Source organism: Squalius cephalus (genome assembly GCF_949319135.1).
Source record: "Squalius cephalus genome assembly, chromosome: 1".
Lineage (NCBI taxonomy): Eukaryota > Metazoa > Chordata > Actinopteri > Cypriniformes > Leuciscidae > Squalius > Squalius cephalus.
In genome coordinates, this window is record NC_137122.1 from 43,794,366 (window position 1) to 43,813,719 (window position 19,354).

The 19,354-nt window shown below is 38.1% G+C and overlaps 1 protein-coding gene across 7 annotated transcripts; it reads left to right on the top strand.

The window, feature by feature from the left end:
* The first annotated feature begins 941 nt into the window (after nucleotides 1-941).
* Nucleotides 942-19,030, top strand: cramp1 (cramped chromatin regulator homolog 1). Of its 7 annotated transcripts, none has more exons than XM_079852888.1 (20): nucleotides 942-1,051; nucleotides 2,970-3,340; nucleotides 4,346-4,545; nucleotides 4,934-5,087; nucleotides 6,856-6,939; nucleotides 7,050-7,098; nucleotides 7,216-7,301; nucleotides 7,619-7,742; nucleotides 9,444-9,525; nucleotides 9,738-10,565; nucleotides 10,778-10,946; nucleotides 11,404-11,564; nucleotides 12,218-12,286; nucleotides 12,421-12,502; nucleotides 12,824-12,934; nucleotides 13,038-13,207; nucleotides 13,296-13,482; nucleotides 13,573-13,725; nucleotides 15,205-15,341; nucleotides 17,818-19,030. In XM_079852888.1, exons 2-20 carry the CDS (start codon nucleotides 2,971-2,973, stop codon nucleotides 17,938-17,940), a joined length of 3,339 nt encoding a protein of 1,112 aa, XP_079709014.1. In that variant the 5' UTR covers nucleotides 942-1,051; nucleotide 2,970; the 3' UTR covers nucleotides 17,941-19,030. The 7 variants fall into 7 exon arrangements, with proteins under 7 accessions (XP_079709014.1, XP_079709011.1, XP_079709009.1 ...); XM_079852885.1 differs by having other exon boundaries at nucleotides 952-1,051; nucleotides 11,389-11,564; XM_079852883.1 differs by lacking the exon at nucleotides 942-1,051 and adding an exon at nucleotides 2,082-2,588 and having other exon boundaries at nucleotides 11,389-11,564.
* The last annotated feature ends 324 nt before the right edge of the window (nucleotides 19,031-19,354 follow it).

Here is a 19,354-nt window from a genome sequence, read left to right on the forward strand (position 1 = left end):
TACTTCCCTGTCCGTCTTAAAATCAGTTATAAAAAATACATCAATATAGAGAAAAATATATAAATGATATTAAGGTTTGTTAAATGACAAATTATGACAAGGGTATTAAAAATGTATATGTGATCTATTATAATAGTACATTTTATATTTATAGGTAAAAATGTACCAAACAATACGTTTTTTTCTGTATGATTTCTGTAAATTGTATCATGACTACTAGTAATAACAGGAACACTATTAAAACTGTGATTTTTCCCCCCAGTGTTTTTAAGATTTCTGTGAAATGGGAAGACCTTGTAGTGCTTTATATGTTTGTTTTTTTAAACCCTGGATGTGTTATTATGTTGAGTTAGGCTATATTGTTATGAGCATTTAAAATATAGAACATAATAAAAATAAATATGTACAATATTTTGTTCAGAACAACAATTAAAATGTTGAATACAAATTATTAAATAAAATAAAATATTGAATATTAAAATACATGTACATTACATATATAACATAATATTAAATAAAATATTTAATATATCAAAATGTAAAATATTGACTCTCTCTCTCTCTCTCTCTCTATATATATATATATATATATATCCTTCTCTATATATGTATGTATGTATATATAATTTAAACATATATAAACGTGTAAATTACATTGACTTTCACTAACAATAATAACTGATTCCCTCATGTTTTCCTTGAGTGTCTGTCGGTCTTTGTTCATTTTGGGTGGGACCGTTATTTTAAAACATTTGCGAGATGAATGAAATGACGTTAGTCGAACGTAAGTTTTGATTGGCTGCTTTGAAAAAACGCCCCCTCTGTTTTTAAATGATTGACTGGATAACTCCCCCGTCAATCATTTTACGAACGCGTCGATGCGCATCACATTGACCAATCAGAGGATTTGTTTTTGAGTTGTGGTAGGCGTGCCTGACAGCAGAGGAAAACAGGAAGGGATGCACTTCAGTGGTTCTCCTGCTTACCCCTCTGTTTAGTCTTTCTGGATACCCTGGAGTTTCTCAAGGCCAACAAGAAATCTCCTAAACAGGTATAGAACTGGTAAAAATAAATTTTTGTCAATACGTAATTATTGATTACATGTCTGAGTTGATTATATGACTTTACTGCAAACGAAACGGTAACTGTTTAGCTAGCAAGTTAGCGGAGCAACTTTGTCAATGAATGTGCAGCTGGCACTGCTGGTTAGGTGTCAGCTGTTGCAATTCGTTTATGGTGTAATAAGACTAACAGCATGTCCTTCATGCAATATTTGAAGCCCCTCAAAAGATGTTTGATAGCTAAATGACCTGGATAATTGTGTAGTATTCACAATTGTGCACGTGATACTGAATCAAGTTGACAGTGTATTTCAGATTGTTGTTTTTTAACTGTCACTGTTGGTGCTCAGTCACATGGTGTTCTTTCATGGCAAACTAAATGTGATATATGTGATACACTTTTGAGAAAATCTAACTTGAATGCTCAAAGAGGGGGAAATAAAAGCATTTTTTAAATGTAGCTGCTCCCTTCAAACTGGACTGGACACAGGGACATTGACAGCTGCAGTGGTTGAGCAGCTGAGATATGGCATTGCCTAACTGTATCTTATTTCATAAAGGCATTATGACAATGTAATTCATGGGATAGCCTAAATCAAGCTAAAAGTTGTTTTGCACCCACAATATAGAGGCTGCAATAATGTTTAAAATATAATAGGAAGCAACGGAACTCTTAACATCTAAACATGCATGTTTGCTACATTTATCGAGGAAAACGTGTTTTGACATTTGTTATTTTTGACAGTCTGTTATGTCAAAAGATTGTAAGCTCTTATGAGTCAAAGACACACCCTAATCAAGCAAAACATTGTCAAGTGACTAGTGAAACTTTTTTTGTTTTAAAAAGCAGTGAAGATGAAAGATTCTAGAAGTAGTCACTGCTATATATCTGCGATTGTTTAATTTATTGCTGTGTATGCAAAGCACCATACCACACCCCCTCTCGAGGACGTGATCTATATGTGCTCTATCAAGTCTGTCCTGCTTGTTGTTGAGATGATGAAATCAACTAACACTGTAGCCATTAAATCTTGGGATATATAGAGACTGTGGGTGTCACTGAGCAAAATTAAAATTTTACACATGTTAAAATGCTTCTGCTCTGTTAGTTATGATGACGTACATAGTGTAAGCAAAGTCCAGAGAGAGAGAGAACAGAAGCTGCTGTGCGCGTGCATTGGTTTGTATTGACCGAAATGCCTCAAAAGCAGATCTGGTGAACAGTCAGATTCAAAGTTGGCGTCGTGGTGCGGTGTTTTATCATAAACATATGCTAAATGACAGGTGTTTGTTGTTGTGATAAAACTAGTGAGTTTGTGAGTCAGAGTTGCTGTGGCTACGAGAGCTCCCAGTTGCGCTGCGCGGAGTTGAACCCCAGTAGGAGCAGCAGCCAGGAGAGGACGACTTTGCCTGACCTCGTTTGCGCTTTGAATATGTTCAAATTCGTCAAGTTTTGGCCTCGAAAATCTCCGAACTCATGGTGAAGAGAAAGAAGACGCCGTCTGCTTCCGAAGAGCTCGAGAATGGGTAAGAGTGCTTGAGAAACAAGCACTTTAGATAGAGGTCGAATGCGCGAAAGATTTGCGTTGTCGTCTGTCGTTTCTGCTGGGCGCTAAAGTGTAGGCGCTCGCGCTTGAATTTCAAGATAAATAAAGGGCAGCTTGCAACTCGAGTCACGCCAAACTACACAAAAAGCAGGCTGTGATGAAAGCAGAATATATGTTTTTGGTCACATTCGTGAATAAGCGAGTGGATATTTTTCGATGCGATTTGTCGGGACGGTGAGAGGGGATTTGAAACAAACAGCGGCGGCCATGTTGAGTTGAGCAGAATGTCGTCTTTCCAAGTTGATCGTTGTTTTGAGTCGCGGAAAATGTTTACGAATATGCTTGGTTTGTGTTTGCGCAGGATGACAGTGGGCCAAGGGGGCGGTTCGGGAGTCGAGGGGCCGAGCAAACCGGACCGAAAGCCCGAAGGAGGCGAGGATGGAGAGAGCGCAGATCAGGCGAGCGAGGAGACGAGTACAAAGAGAGTCGGAGAGGAAACACTTAATCCATCAAGCGCGGCCAGCCCCGGTTTGGCTCCGACTCTTTCCACCCAAACATCAAGCCCACCCGGAGTCCAGCTAAACCCGACAGCCCTTTCCCCGGTTCTGGCTGCCCCGAACAACCAGGACCAGCATCATTTTCTTCGCTCCAGCGTGCGACCTCCGAGCAAGCGGATACGGAAAGATGCCGCGTCCCCGGCGCTGAACGGTCACGGCGGTGCGAAAGCGAAAGGTGAGTGGCCATCTCTCGAGGTGTGTGTGCGATGCTCACCTGTCAGTGCATCCGATCTCTGTACTTTTATGTCACTTTTGATCGTGTTTCAAAGCATTTGTACAGTGATCTGTGAGTTTGTGTGCTGCTTTTGATTTCACGTAACGCGGGGAAGCTCTCACGCTGTCTGGAGTTAAAGTGACTTAAACTGCTCACACTGAAGCCTCTTAAATCTCAGCACTGGGATGTTTTGGTTGCTTGTAGCCATATTGCATGACTTAATAAGCACCAGTGCACTATTTTAAGTGAGCAGACTCAATGGTTATTTATTTTCCTGTCATTCAGCTGTCATTCAGCAGGTGACAAATCACTGTCAGGGGTTTCATTCTGATGTAACAGCCAGCTGTGCATCTGATCAGGAGATGAGTGACCACTCTGCCTCTACAGTGAATCAGGATCACAAGTCACAAGCTTGAATGATCTGGTTGTGATCTGAATGTACACAGGGGTTATAAGGGAATCAATGTTTATTTTAAATGTAGACTATAGCATAGCAGCTGTAATGTATTCTGGGGTGCTCTTGTTGCATGCTCTTGAGTGTGTAAGTGGGGAGGTCTGGACACCCTCAGAGGGACTCCACACATGCTTCCTGACATGCACACATTTTAAGGTTATGCATTTTCAATTTTTGTTTGTTTGAGGTGATTATTTGCTTTCTTTTTAAAAAAGTGGAAATGTTTCCTTGGTTTTGGAATATCTGTTATGTTAAGCCAAACATAAATTTAACAGCCCAAAAATATTATGAATAAATTGTAATTGGTTGCACAGCCATCCAAATTAAGCTTGTTCATTTTATCACTCTTTATTGATATATTTTGTGTATAAGTGACAGTTTGTTTAGTGTTGGGCTATATATATATGTATCTTTTTGATCTTGGACTTGTTGCAATGCTTTTCTCTGCAAGAATTACAGCATGTGTTAGAACTGACATACTAACCTTCTTTCTTTTCCCCTCGCTTTCTCAGGTGCAGAAGCAGGTCCCTCCGTGTGTTTGACAGCTGCTGCGGGTTCAGCCGGCTCTGGGGCAGCTGGAGCATCCAGATCGGCCCCAAAGGGCCAGGGCCCTGCAGAGAAGGAGGAAGGGGGGAGTCAGAAACGAGTGCGCAGACAGTGGGAGTCTTGGAGCACTGAGGACAAGAACAGTTTCTTTGAAGGACTTTATGAGGTAATTTGTCAGTTTTAATGAAAATGAAACTTGCTGAAATCTTTTGGCAGCCCTTTGGATGTTTAGTAAACTGTAGGTTTTTTCCAATGGTGATTTGAAAAACAAACTCAAATTAGAAAAAGAATTTTCAGTATTACCGAATAAGTTCCATTATTAAAGTTTCCGTCCCTTCTTGACTTGCAAGGGACCGACTGCTATTTAACTGTCCTAATAGTTTTAATTTATGTACATGCCATCTCTAAAAGTACAGTTGTACTGTGATATCTTTGATTTATTTCTTACTACATTCTAATTTGTCATGTAAATGGAAGATTCATATATTTTGTATTTTATTTAAATCTACAGCTATGGATAACTGTTTGTCATTGTCTCTCCTGTTCTTTCATAGCATGGGAAGGATTTTGAAGCTATTCAGAACAATATTGCTCTTAAATATAAGAAGAAGGGTAAACCGGCAAGTATGGTGAAGAACAAGGAGCAGGTGCGCCATTTCTACTACAGAACCTGGCACAAGATCTCTAAACACATCGATTTCACCAACGGTGAGATTGACAGATGCACACTTTATACTTTGTATGCCATTAACAGACCATAGTAGAGTCCTTTGTTTGATAGGAGCTTCTGACCAGATGGTTAGTTGTCCATATTAGTTCCTAAATATATACACTACCATAAGTTGTTTTTTTTATTATTAATACTTACATTGAGCTAGAATGCATTAAATTGATCAAAGTAGCAATACAGATAGTTATAATGTTACAAAAGATTTCTAATTCAAATTAATGCTGATCTTTTGAACTTTCTATTCATCAAAGAATCCTGATATTATTATTAGAAACTGTAATACATTTTAAAATAAATAAAAAATTTGCAATTGTAATATTTCATAATATTACTGTTTTTACCATAATCAAATAAATACAGCCTTGGTGAGCATAGGAGACTTCTTTCATAAACATGAACAGCTTTTACAGACCCCTAACATAGTTATTAGTACATACATGTAGAACTTTTGTGTGAGATTTAAATCTGATACAGATTTTTAGTGTTGAATATCTAAATTTAAATTATTGCATCAAGCAACAAATGTCCTGTTTTTAGTTGATGTAAAGTTAGTTTTTGCTACCGAAAACGGTCTGTAGTCTTATGTTAATTCTACAATTTTACCATTTTTTCCCCCAGACCAACACGCTTAATAAATGTCTGTTCCTATGTAGTGGTGATTCCTACAAGATAAATGTGACAGTATTAGTTCAACTTTACTGCTTAAATGTCAAGGTAATGCTTGCTTAGGTAAAAAATGGCAGGTACAATCAAGTACAAATTTAAATAGTCTGCCTTTTTTCAAAACTCAACAGTAGCTTAGCCATTTTTTCATATTATCTGTTGACTACCATGCCAACTGAGCCGTTATTTTCTTTGCATGAATTCCAAAGAAAATCCCCCCCCCCCCCCCATTTTAATAACACATGGCTCACATTAGGTTTTGTTTCCCCTCAGGTCACAGTTTGTCCATCAGTCAGCTTGACACAACAAAGATGTACCTAGCATCCATCCAATTTAAATTCATTCTGTAGTGTTCATCTTTGAAGTTTAATCTTCTTGGCTACCACACTGCTTGGTTTTTGTCAGTCAAGGCATTATCAAATAATGAGTGTGCTCACACTATCCACATTTGCTTGCATGTTAATGATTTTATATTGCATCCTTATTGTGATTTGAAGCGTACATGTTTAGCATATATAAATGTATTATAAACGGCATTGAACTCTACTTCTATATTTGTAGTACATTGGTTGATTGCTGATAATATAATGATGATAAAAGCATGCAGTACCACTTAAAAGTTTGGGGTCAGTACGATTGATTTTTTGTTTTGGTTTTTAAAAAAAACGAACACTTATAATTAGAAAGGATTCATTAAATTGATCAAAAGTCACAGTAAAGACATTTATAATGTTACAAAAGATTTCTATTTCAAATAAATGCTGTTCTTTTGGATTTTCTATTCATTAAGAAATCCTGAAATCCTGATGTTTTCCACAACTGTTTTCAACAATGATAATAATAAGAAATGTGTCTTGATCATCATATTAGAATGTTTGTAGTAGAAAGACTGGAGTAATGAGGCTGAAAATTCAGCTTTGACGTCACAGGAATAAATTACATTTTAAAAGTAATAACATTAAAAGAAAAGTAATAATATTTCACAATATCTTTTTTTTTACTGTATTTTTTATTCGACTTGCTCAATAATTTCATGTTCTTCTTTCTCCTATCCTACTGCTTCCTTTTGTCCATCTTTCTCAGTGTATTCACGTGTCCTGAAAAAGTCTTCTCAGGAGCTCTATGGCCTCATCTGTTATGCTGAACTCAGGAAGAAGGTCGGAGGCTGTAAGTATATCAGTCAATTGGTTTTCTGGATCAAAGGGGGACATTTTAAGTGGTTGCACATGGGGACATATTGAATGTAACATTCCCTGGTGTCTTCTTGTTCCTTCTAGTGATGGATGACAAAAATGTAGCCAAACTTAATGAGCTTATCCAACAGGGGTAAGTGTGTGTGAGAAAAATAAGTTTCAATAATACACAGTTGGGATGATTTCTAATTGGAACATCTGTTGTGATGATATTGGGGTACATCTATAATTTTGTGTGTATGTGTTTCAGGGCCACCACAGTGCGTTCCAAAGGCAGAAACCTGAGGATTAAAGCTCCCATGTGCCGCGCACTGAAGAAGCTCTGCGATCCAGATGGTGTGTGTGAGAGAGAAAGCAAAAACACTCTTAAAGGATTGATTTAGTTAGCGAGTTAAACAGATTGAATAGGGGGTAACAAAAGAAAGCTGAAAAAATGGAGCACCATGGGTATTTAGGTGGACCGGGGCGACGGATGAGTGTGCCAAGGCCGCTCTCCAGGGTGTAGGAGGAGTGATTCTTCATGGTTTCCATGGTTTCAGGCTGTGGGACTGATTGGAAATGGGCGGTAATGCAGATCTAGGCCACCATCAAAATCATGGAGAAGGTGTAGTAGGCTTCATCATAGTTTTTCTTCCTTTCATTCTCTGTTTTAGGTGTGAGTGATGAGGAGGATCAGAAGCCTGTGCGTTTACCTTTGAAGGTGGCCGTCGAACTTCAGCCACGAAGCAACCACTCCTGGTCTCGGGTTCAGAGTCTAGCCCATAATCCTCGGCTCAGGTGAGCTTCACCAGTACACAATAGGACTGTGTATCGGCAAGAATCTGGTGATACGATCCTTATCACTATACGATATATTACGATACTGTATGAAAGTCGATATTTTGCGATATTTCTTGTTTTTTAGGAAGAGGATCTATTTTTAGAAAATAAAGAACATACCACCATATGCACAAAAACGTACTTATATATTTATATTATATATTATATTGCATTTACTTGTATGTATGTGTGTGTATAATATATATATATAATATACATTCTTGAATCCTGCTTTAAAGGTTCACAGCATAGCAATTTTTAATTTCTTAAGTATACAGAAAATGCATAGTCCACTCCATGACTGCATGACACTGTTTTTTTTTTCTTTTATATTTAATACTGTAAAGCTGCTTGTTTTAAAGCATCTTTGTCTATTGTAAAGTGCTATATAAATAAGTGTGTCTTAACTGGAGTGCTTGAATAGCAGAGCTGGTGCAAACATCACTATGATTAGCTGCTATCTTGCTGATGATTTCTCACTGCTGTCATTTTTTGTTGTGTTTATTTTGTTATTGAGAGGAAAGCGTGCAGCACATATTTGTATATTCTATCGAAACGCCACTCTCAGCAGCGCGGATAAGTGAGCTTTAGATTCAAAGCGTTTCCTGCGTATTGGATTTTAGCATGGCTTATTTTGCAATCACCACTTGTCGACCTCAGTGGTTTCTTTATAGTGGAAGCCAAAATGAGTCCACACTTCAGCTCTGTACACCGCGACGGGAGCCGGTATAATTCTATTATCTTGTGAGCAGGGTTTGCTAATGCTAACGCTAACCATGCACCCTTTCTGAGAGAACACTTCCATCGGTCGGGTTTGAACACAAAGCCACTGACATGAATCTTAGATGTAAACAAATAAATAAATATCGATACAGTGTTTCATAATATTGCGATATTCATGTGTATTGATTTTCTTACACCCCTAATGCACAGTCTTGGCCTCTCTCGCATACTTCACTGATCCACCTGTTTTAGATCTAACCTTCACTTGGCTTATTATTTCATTGCTTATTGCAAAAGTTGTATTATTTTGAAATCTTAAAGACAACATGCCTTTTTTTACTTCTGTAATCTGGGAATTGTTTGGATTGTTAAAGTATGCAGGAATATTTATTCTTAATTAGTATTAGCATTTGAAATGTCATAACATGTTATAACATGTTATAACATGTTATACCAATGTTATAACATTGGTATAACATGTCATAACATGTTATACCAATGTTATTTCATGTTAAATTAATTCATAATCATTTTTGGAGTCATGAAAATGTATTTTTATTTAATTTAGAAAATCTATGTTATTGATCTTATTGTGAGCAATTCATCCATGCATGTTTAATTTTTTGGACCTCACAATTTTTTTATAAAAATATCATAATTCGTTCTGTTGGTGGACAGACGTCTGCTAGATTTCTCCAATCATTTTGTCCACTTATACTCACCGCTGCAAGCTTGCATTCATTTGCTTCCATTCAGAAAATCCAATCATCAACCGATACATAAAACCAAGAACCACTTTATTTTCCCGATAATACATTACACTTCCATGTACGTCACCATACGGAAGAAAATATCTGTCGATACTTCAATTTCATCGTGACATTAAAGTTACAACAAATGTTTTAATGTTCACCCATGCCTGTGATGTGTTTGTAGGATGGTCGTCGAGTTGCACCGGAAAGTCTCCACTCTCATTGAATTCCTGAAGCAAAAGTGGGCTGTCCAGGATCAACGAATTGTATCCTTGCATTCAGATTTCAACCAGATATCTCAGCATGCAGTCAAGAGTTCAATTTCCTTCCTTTTTCCTTCCTCCTCTGTTTTATGGGATACATTTGTGATAGATTTGTTAGCTTTGTTTGGGAAATTTGTCAGAGTTCTCCATGCTAAAGCCAGTACTCATGCTTATGTGCTTTATAACAGTAATTCTCCTTAACCTGTCACGCATAGCGCAAGAGCTTAGCGGAACGAGAAGCTCTAGACAGCTTGGCCCAGTCTAGTGAGTCAGAGGACCTGTTCCTATTTCCTGCAGAGAACAGCACAGTTACTACTTTGCCAGGTGTGGCTCGTGTTGTGCACTCCAAGGCTTCCTGCACGGTACACTGGCAGGAGAGTGGGCGTGGACGGACAGGTATTAGGGACTTGCCTGCAGCTCACATTCTGGGAATTCAGCCTGCTAGAGGAAAATCAGGCAAGTCGGGCCCGGTGGGAGGAGACCCGAAAAGAAGCGACGGACATCCTGTTGAAGGATCTGATAGTGGCACTTCCGCTCCAAGTTTGGAGACCAGTGTAAATCCCACCCTGAACACTACCTCTCCAGTCAGTCCAACTGTCAATCCATCTCTCCCCATTGGACAGGAGGGAAATGCGGTGGGGACTGTGGAGCAAGAGGCAGTGAGTCAGAGTGATGCTAGTGTGCGGGACAAAGAGACCGTCACTCAGGGAGAACCCACCCTTATAGAGGGCCGGATTGAGGAGCCTGGAACGGCAGGTGAAGTTGCATCAGAAAAAGCACCGCCACCATCAGAACCTCAAGGGCGGGGTGAGGAAGTGGGCGGGACTGAACGATCTCCTCAACAAATCCGAGACGATGGTTGGAGCTCACAGGGCTCTGAGAATGTGACACTGGCAGAACTCTACCTCATGCTGGGCAAGCCTGGGAAACTACAGCTGGAGTATGAATGGCAACCTAAGCCCCAGCCCTCAGCCCTACCCAGCACTCAAAGTGTGCTTCGGTGTCTCCTGAGACTAGTGTCATCAGAGGTCAACCCCAAACCAGTGAGCCTGTTTTTTTTCTCTCTCTTAAACCTTAGACTTGACCTTTTCACCTAATCTACACTTACACAAACCCACCATAAAAGCCACAAAACAAGCTTTTGTTAGAATTTGTAAATTAATACTGTACATATAAATAAATATAATAAATATAAATGTATAAATATATGTTTTAATTTAATTATAATAATATATTTTTATTTTCTCTGTCCTAGACTCCAGAGGTGTGTTCAGTGGGCACTTCACCATTTAAATCAGGTCAAGAGGAATCATCTGTGACACCTCCAGGCAGAACTCCAGCTGGAGCGACCCGCAGTCCTAGCTGGGGGCGACAGCAACATGCGGCACGCTCAAAAATTCTTCTGAATAATGCAGTCATCCCAGGTACACAGACAAAATTGTGTTTATTAAGTTAAAGTGTGTCATTTCTGAAATCTGAAATTGTAGAAATAATACATTTTCCCAAATATGCCCCCATTTGCCTTTGTTTGGCAGATAGTTTCACGCCAGCACAGGTTGAGCAGGGGATTTATTTGGTTGTAAATGGTTTACTTAGTTGCACATTAAACTGGTATAGAAGAAATATTTAAATATTGAAACACTTTACTATTAAAGTGAGTATAATGAACATTCTCCCAAAACTGAGCAAAGTATTGTTCCCAAATCAATAGACCAGCAAGAGGTAACAGCTGAAAAAATCCTGCAGTTTCATACCATCTCTTCTTAAATCAAATAAAAAATTTTTTTATATTGACTCAATATTGTAATAAAAGTGTATTGCAGTGCTCCTGCTCTGTATCAGATTGACCATCTGGAATTTAAATAGGTGTGTTCTCGGCAGGTGGGAGGAACCTGCCACGTTCTCTGCTGGCCTCCGGAGGTGACAGCGAAGGGTTTGCTGTCCCAACGACCCTGCCTCCTAACAGCTCCCGCCAGTTGCGGATGTTCTCTCCTAATAAGGAGGCGGAGCTAGCCTTTCGCCAGCAGCTGGACTCCATCAGTGTGAGTAGCGTCAGTGTTTCTAGAAAGCAGTAGGACATGTTGGACCAGCTTATGTTATATTTTTAAATATAATATTGAAATGTATTTAAAGTTGTCAGTCGGCCAGATCATGTACACAAGTAATATAGTGAAATATTCATACAATTTAAAGTAACTAGAAATAGAAATTGAAAAAGAAATAGAAATGTATTTCTATTTAAATATATCTCAAATTACTCCAGTCTTCATTGTCACTTGATCCTTAAGAAATTATTCTAATATGATGATTCGGTGGTCAAGAAACATTTCTTATTATCAATTTTGACAACATAATATTTGTTATAAATTTGTGGAAACTGCGATGCATTTCTTTCAGGATTCTTGAATAGATTCAACAGAACAGCATTTATTTGAAATAAAAATTTTTTTAACAATGTAAAATTGTCACTTTTGATTAATTTAAGGCCCCATTGCTGAATAACATAATTGATAATAAATTATTTATTTTTAAAAAATTATGCTGACCCCAAACTTTTGAACAGTAGTGTACATACGATATATATTTCAAGGATGATTTAGATTATTTATTTTCTGTGGGGAAATGTAATCATTTCTTCTTTTTTGTCTGTTTCCATTAACAGCCTTTTTCCTCTAATTATGCTTTTTGTCTTCAGTCAGATATATTTTCAAAGCAGCGGAAAATAGGGAGGGGCCGTCCACTAAGGAAACCTCTTGTGGTTCAGGTAAGTGCTGATGGAAGGAAAAACTAATAGGAAGTGGGGCTTTTGCTTTCTTTATACTCTTCACGTTGGAGCTGTCCTTCTGTTGTTTGTGTTTATTTAGATATTCTAATAGTTTGCACATGTTTTTTTTACAGAGAACACTGCTGCCACGAACCACCGGAGACACTTCGCCTCATGTGTGCTCCTTCTCCATTCTCTCCAATTCATCTGCTACGGGTGATTAACTACACTAATGCGTAACACTCTTTAAATGCACCTTTATTCACACATGAAGTGGCCTAAGTATTTGGACATTTATTTTTATTACATAACAAAATATCACACCAAGTGACATTTAATTTTTTTTTAAAAGAGACAAAAACTCTTTTCAAGCAAAACATTTAATAAACAAAAAAGTTTGGTTTAAATGATAAAAGTGACTTGAAGTCAAGGAGTGAGATGTATGTATTTTTGAGCGCAGCTGAAGTGTCCAAATACGTTCAGGATAACTGTATCTGTCTGTCTGATCTTAATTCCGACATTTTGTCTTTTTGTCAGGCACTGGTTCTTTTCGTCCAATACAAACTCGTCTCGCCCCATCCAACCGTCAACTTTCCTCAAAAGCTTTGTCCACTACAGCTAGTCCTGTGCCCGCTAGTCAGCTATCTAGTAAGAATCAAATTAGAAACTAAATGATAAAAGATGCATTCGTGCACTGAACATTTGAATCCCACAACTACACACTCTTGAATTTCTCTTGAATTTGTTTCAGGTGCAATTGACCTGGCTGCAAAATCTGCTGGCATTATCCCTGGCAGTCCCTGTCGGGAAGTGGAGGCCCCTAGTATAGAAAAGGCCATTGTGGAGTCTGAGGAGGCCATGGACTCGGCACCTGCTGCACCTGAGCTAGAGCCTGATCTACTTGATCAGGATCCTTCTGAGGTAATAAATAATCCTCTCCCTAGATCCTCTTTCACTTTTGGATGCACAGTTGATCATATCTTGATCTGTTTGTTCTCTTTGTCTGCAGGAGTCCCTGCAGAATGGTGTCTCTCCACCTTCTCCAGGGGGTGGGGACTCCCTCTTGGCCCCTCCCAGTGTTGCTTCCTTATTGGATATCTCTCTACCGGGCCCCCCAGAGGAGTCTCTTCCATCTGGAGAGCCGCAAACTCAAATCAGCGACTCTATTATTGAGCTCGCCATCAACTCGCACTATGGTACGACCTGTGGGATTAAACGTGGATATTAGAGGAATGTCTATCTCAGTTGGTACTCACTCACTTCTGGTCTCTCTGTCTCTTTCCAAGGTGATGGATCATTGCTCTCACCTCCTAAACTGAATGGGAGTGATAGATCTAAGCTCCTTCCCTCTTCATGTGACAGCTGGATGCCGTCCCCCACACACGACCCTCAGTGGTACCCCAATGACTCTACTGATTCAAGTCTCGGCTGCCTGCTCTGTAAGTATCAAACACGTTTCGTCTCAATTCCCTGTTATCAATGGCTGTTTATTTTAGACGTTATTTAACGAAATTATAATGTACACATACACATTATCGTGTATAGACACTACAGTTTAAAAGTTTGTTCTCAGTATTCAATTCTTTAAAAAAAAAACATACTTTTATTCAGCACTGACACAAATTGATCAGTAGCAGCAGAGGTGGACAAAGTACATAACATCCTTACTTGAGTGAAAGTACAGATACTACTGGTCAAATATTACTCTGTTACAAGTAAAAGTTGTAAAGACCAATTTTTACTTAAGTAAAAGCACAGAAGTACTTGTTTTTAAAAGTACTTGAGTATCAAAAGTAAATGTCAATGCATTGTTTTATTATTGTTGCATTGTTGTGTGTAATACTTACAGTACCTTATGCCTCTGAATCTATGCCTGCCTACCCTCATATCATATGTTCCCTCAAATAGTGCCCTATTTAAAGTTTTTTGGCTTTTAGTATGAATATGTTAACCTTACTGTTATCTATAAGCTAGTGTGCTCCAAAACAATGACAAAATTTACATTTAGAAGACCAAACCCAACGTTGAAAATGAAAATCAGGTTGATGTCAGAATCAGACGTTGGACAGACGTTGTATTGTGGTTGAAAACGAAAATCGGGTTGACGTCAGAAACCAACATCAGTCGGTTTCTGACGTCAGTCCGACTTTCATTTCCAACCAAAATCATCCCCTGACTGACATTATTACTTTCTACTCGAGGACCTTGACAGAATTGTAGTGGAGTAAAAAGTACGATATTTGTCTTTCAAATGTAGTGAAGTTAAAGTAAAAAGTTTCCAGAAAAAATAATACTCAAGTAAAGTACAGATACTCAAAAAGTGTACTTAAGTACAGTACTGAAGTAAATGTACTTTGTTACTGTCCACCTCTGAGTAGCAGTAACTGTTTTCAACATTGATGATAATAATAAGAAATGTTTCTTGAGCAGCAAATCAGCATATTAGAATGATTTCAGAAGGGTCGTGTTTAAAATAGAAAAACTGTTATTTTAAATTGTAATAATATTTGACAATATTAATGTTTTTGCTGTATTTTTGATCAAATAAATGCAGCCTTGGTGACATACGAGACTCTCAAAAATTTTACCAAACCTTAACATATAATATGAGCTCAATATTTGATGCCACTTGAAAAATATGAATGAGTACTGTTATCTTTTGCTGTCCAGTGTCAAGAACTGATTATAAATCTGTATTAATCATTTATTATTGACATTGAATTAATATGTGGCAACCCTAGTTTGATTTAATTTTATATGTTGCTTAAGTTATCTATTTAGTATTGATGCTGAGATTACCAGAGGCTGGTATCAGACTGCAGCCAAAATGTTCAAAGTCACCTATCGGTGTTCTTACAGCAAACCTTCATCAGTCTCAGCAATATTGACAAGCGCATCCTTGTTTTCCTGATTTGCAGCAAGTCTGGCATCTCCTGATAAGACAAGAAGGACAGCCCTGCCCCCTTCGAGTAGCACAGCCTTACTTGGACCCAGTTTACTGGACAGCAACTCCCACGATTGTTTTCAGTCCCGTGGCCTGCCGGATGCAGCCGAGGTGAGAGGAAACACAAAAAGTCCCCAACTGCTGTCTGGTAGATTCATGTTATTTGATATGGCACATTATCGCCAAGTGTTCCTATTCATTTTTTTTAGCATTCTGGCTTAAATTGGAGATAAACAATTGAGGGGGTTTGAAATTAGTTTGTATGCCAATAGGACTGCTCGATTATAGCAATAATCATAATCACGTTTATTTTTGGTCAATATTGAAATCACGATTATTGGTGGGCGATATGATCAAAGTCTTATTTCACAATATGAGTAATTATATATCAGTGAAATTTCTTCAGCAAAAACATACTAGGTTGGGCTAGGTAAATAATTAGGTAACTAATGTAAGAAAAAGGTCCTCAAAAAAATGTCATAAGACAAGTACAGTCAGCAATACAATTAGAACAAAGAATCTAATTACAAACAAACAGAGCAATAAATACAACAGAATGAAAATACAAATGAAAAAAGTGTTATTTTTTTAAGATGTACTAACAGTGGTATTTAAAAGTAATAGCCTACAACAAAAAACTGAATTATCAAATGTAAAATAACACTGCATAATCTTACTGTACACATTAAAAATAGATTATTCCTTATTAAAGCTACTTAAGTTATTCAGTCAAGATCAGGAAGTGATTTTCCTTTGTCATTTGTTGTTTGATTATCATGAATGACGGACTGCAGCAGGTTTATAAGGCTGCTGTCACTTTAAGAGCTAATGCACGTATCCAATATACTGTTAAACGCGTGTTTTCTTTCTGAACTGTGTACGTTTACTTGACTTATACTACAGGGCTGTTGAATGCTTAATTCTGATTGGTTGACGAACATTCTAAGGTGTGCGATTATTTTCAGGGAAACGCACAGCTAAAGTAATTCCAGGCAGGTCTTGACCGCATTACAGTTCCATGTCACTTTGCCAAATGAGTTCAGTTATTTCAAAGGTCTTATTAAGGTTATTTCAAACAGCCTACAACAGAACAAAAAGAACAAAAGAACCAAAACCCACAACGACACTGACCAAGCAAATAAATATAGTAAACAAAAGGATAAAAATGAAAAATTTTAGCCACAAAATTACATTTATTATGCATTTATTAGTTGTTATGGAAAATCACACATCTCTTTCTCGCACTCTCTCTCCCACTCAAACGCACACATACAGTACGGACACACACTCACACAGAAACGTGTTGTCAGCGCTGCTCTGACAGTTTTATCAGTAAATAGTTTAGCAACTTAAAAAGCTACATGACGTATCTCACTAGCGAGGTGCAGATAAACTTAGTTTTGCTATTAGTAGATGCTGGTGCCGAACACTGTTGAGAGATCCACAGACTGAGGTAATTCTCTCTCTCTCTCTCTCTCTCTCTCTCTCTCTCTCTCTCTCTCTCTCTCTCTCTCTCTCTCTCTCTCTCTCTCTCTCTCTCTCTCTCTCTCTCTCTCTCTCTCTCTCTCTCTCTCTCTCTCTCTCTCTCTCTCTCTCTCTCTCTCTCTCTCTCTCTCTCTCTCTCTCTCTCTCTCTCTCTAAACGGCATTAATAACTGCATTAGTCTGCTATCAGTGGCTCAAGTCTCCGTTACTAGGCTTGTGATGAGATGCTTAAGAAATTAGTCCTACACACAAGAGCGTTTCAAAGACAAAAACCTGACAAACATCTTGAAATACATCATCTGAACAATGTTTTGGGTTGTGGTAACCGTAGTAGAAGCAGAATAATTGACTCTGGGCTGTTGAATTATTAGAAAAGTAACACTTGGTGTCGTGGCCTCATTACCACCTCGGGTGTGCATTATTTTTCTAATAATTTAACATCACAGTTAATTATCCCTTACATAATCCACTGTGTATATGCGAATACTCTCCAAAAAGGCATTTTGACATTTTCGTGTATACGTATTTAGCCACGTATCCGAAGCCCATTTGCTTATCCGCGTTCATCTTCATCTCAGAGCGTGCGCACAGAAAGCCTCCTGGGGAACAGTGTCTCTTTTGTGGCTTAATGCGTTTTCAATAACACTGTTTAATATCAAACACGTCCCGCAGTTTAGCAACAGCAGACTGCATTTTGCAACACACTTATTTGGTTGATTTGAATGTTAAGTTTGGGCTTTTTTAGGGAGGTCCGAAATGCGCACTGCTGTGAAGGAAAGGAAAGGACTGAATGCGGAAAAATACTTTTATTATCGAAAATGCTATGGGGTTTTCAATCACTAATCATTTTACCTCGATTATCTTGTTTCCATAATCGTTGTTAGCCAAAATGGAAAATCTATTACGATTAATCGTACGGCCATAATGAAATAGTCATCTTTAAAAGAGTTTTATAATCATTGTTATCTGTAATTATTAATTAAATTGCTGCCTCTGCAGTTCCACAATCACATTAAGCCATATTTCGATTACGGTTTTATTTTGATTAATTGCGCAGCCCTTGCTGTGGCCCCATGTGCTGATTGGCTGTTTTCTTGCTACAGGTGGATACCCAGCTAGCCTGTATGATGAGCGAGAGCAGCGTCGACTACATCGCCCGCTTCAATGACCTCGCGCAGGAGCTCTCTGTCACAGAACCGACCCTCCCACCTCCTCCAGGGGACTGATGCACTGGGCGGAGCCTTTCACTGCCACGCCCCTTTCATTTTGGACAGAAGAATGTTAACCAGAGAGTGGTTCATCTGTAGGAAGTGCAATAGACTGGCAGGGTCCACAACAGCCTTTGGCCTCGTGTGTGTGCGTGTGTGTGTGTGTGTGTGAGAGAGAGAGAGAGTGAATGTGCGTTCGCGAGTGTGCGTGTTGATTATTCTGTGGCTATTGTCTCATGAGCCACACCCAGGACACTTAAAAAAAACTCCAGTTTACAGTGCAACCTCATGTACAGAGAAAATAAGACCTGCCATATCTGAACAAATATAGTCTTCTCATCTGTATATCTGTATGTCTCTAATGTCTTACATGTGCATGCATCTGTAAGTGGAGCCGCGGATTGTATGTGTTTTTGTTTTTGTCGTTTCTTTCTATTGTACACAACACATTTGTGCAAAACCCTCTAAAGCCATAGGAGTGCATCTTGCACACACCCTCTGTCTACGAGACCTCAGATTTTGGTTTCTTTTCATCGTTTGAATGTTTTTAGTTGGTGAATGCCACACTACTAAAAAGGACAAGGGCTTCTTTTTGTGAGATTGTTATAAGGACTGAATATCTAACACACACACTAAACAAAATTACTGATAACACAAATGCAGTGTAGTTAGATCAAAAGTGAGATTGAACATTTTCCCTTCAATTTATTATGCTATTTTCCCCAAAACACTAGGATTTATATTTCCTGTTGAATGAATATGAAGCCAATAAGTGGTAGATTCTGAAACTGAGTTTTCTTATGTGAGACTTTCTTGTGTGTGTGTGTGTGTGCGCGTGTGTGTGCGCTTGTGTGCGTGTGCGTTCATATGAGTGTTTGCACAGATGTAAATAGACAATAACAGACCCCAGTATTTACTGCTTTTGTAACATATTGTAAATTATTGTCATTTGGATTATTTATTGATAACTCACTGAGACAGTGTTTTTTGTTGTTGTTGTTTAACATGCCACATGTGGGCATTTAGGAGCTCCTCTCCTCTGTTTTAAAGAGTTCTGTGTTGTTAAAATGGGGTTTTAAACCCAATGTGTATAAATAGAGCTACAACAAACCCATGTGTGTCAGTGTTATTTAAGATACTATTATAGTTTTTAATAATTTCCATTTTATTTTTTTAAGTTTTAGTAATTTTGTTGAACATTAGAAATGTTGCCTTGGCAACTTGTTGAAATGTAAATATATATATATATATATATATATATATATATATATATATATATATATATATATAAAAGCAATTTTAAGTAAACTATAATCCTGGCGCCAGTTGCATAAACTTAGCCACTATGTTAAGCCTGTGTCTTAAGAACTAATTTGGCCAACTAGAAATTAGTCAAGAGGTAATCAGTCTTACTTTTCTGATTTAAATTATA

Bases quoted from the DNA above. Each gene is read 5' to 3' on its own strand.
- cramp1 (XM_079852883.1), top strand. From the start codon at position 2,539: ATGGTGAAGAGAAAGAAGACGCCGTCTGCTTCCGAAGAGCTCGAGAAT. The intron at 11,565-12,217 runs GTGAGTAGCGTC...TTTTGTCTTCAG, and splicing joins AGCAGCTGGACTCCATCAGT to TCAGATATATTTTCAAAGCA. The intron at 12,935-13,037 runs GTAAGAATCAAA...AATTTGTTTCAG, and splicing joins GCCCGCTAGTCAGCTATCTA to GTGCAATTGACCTGGCTGCA.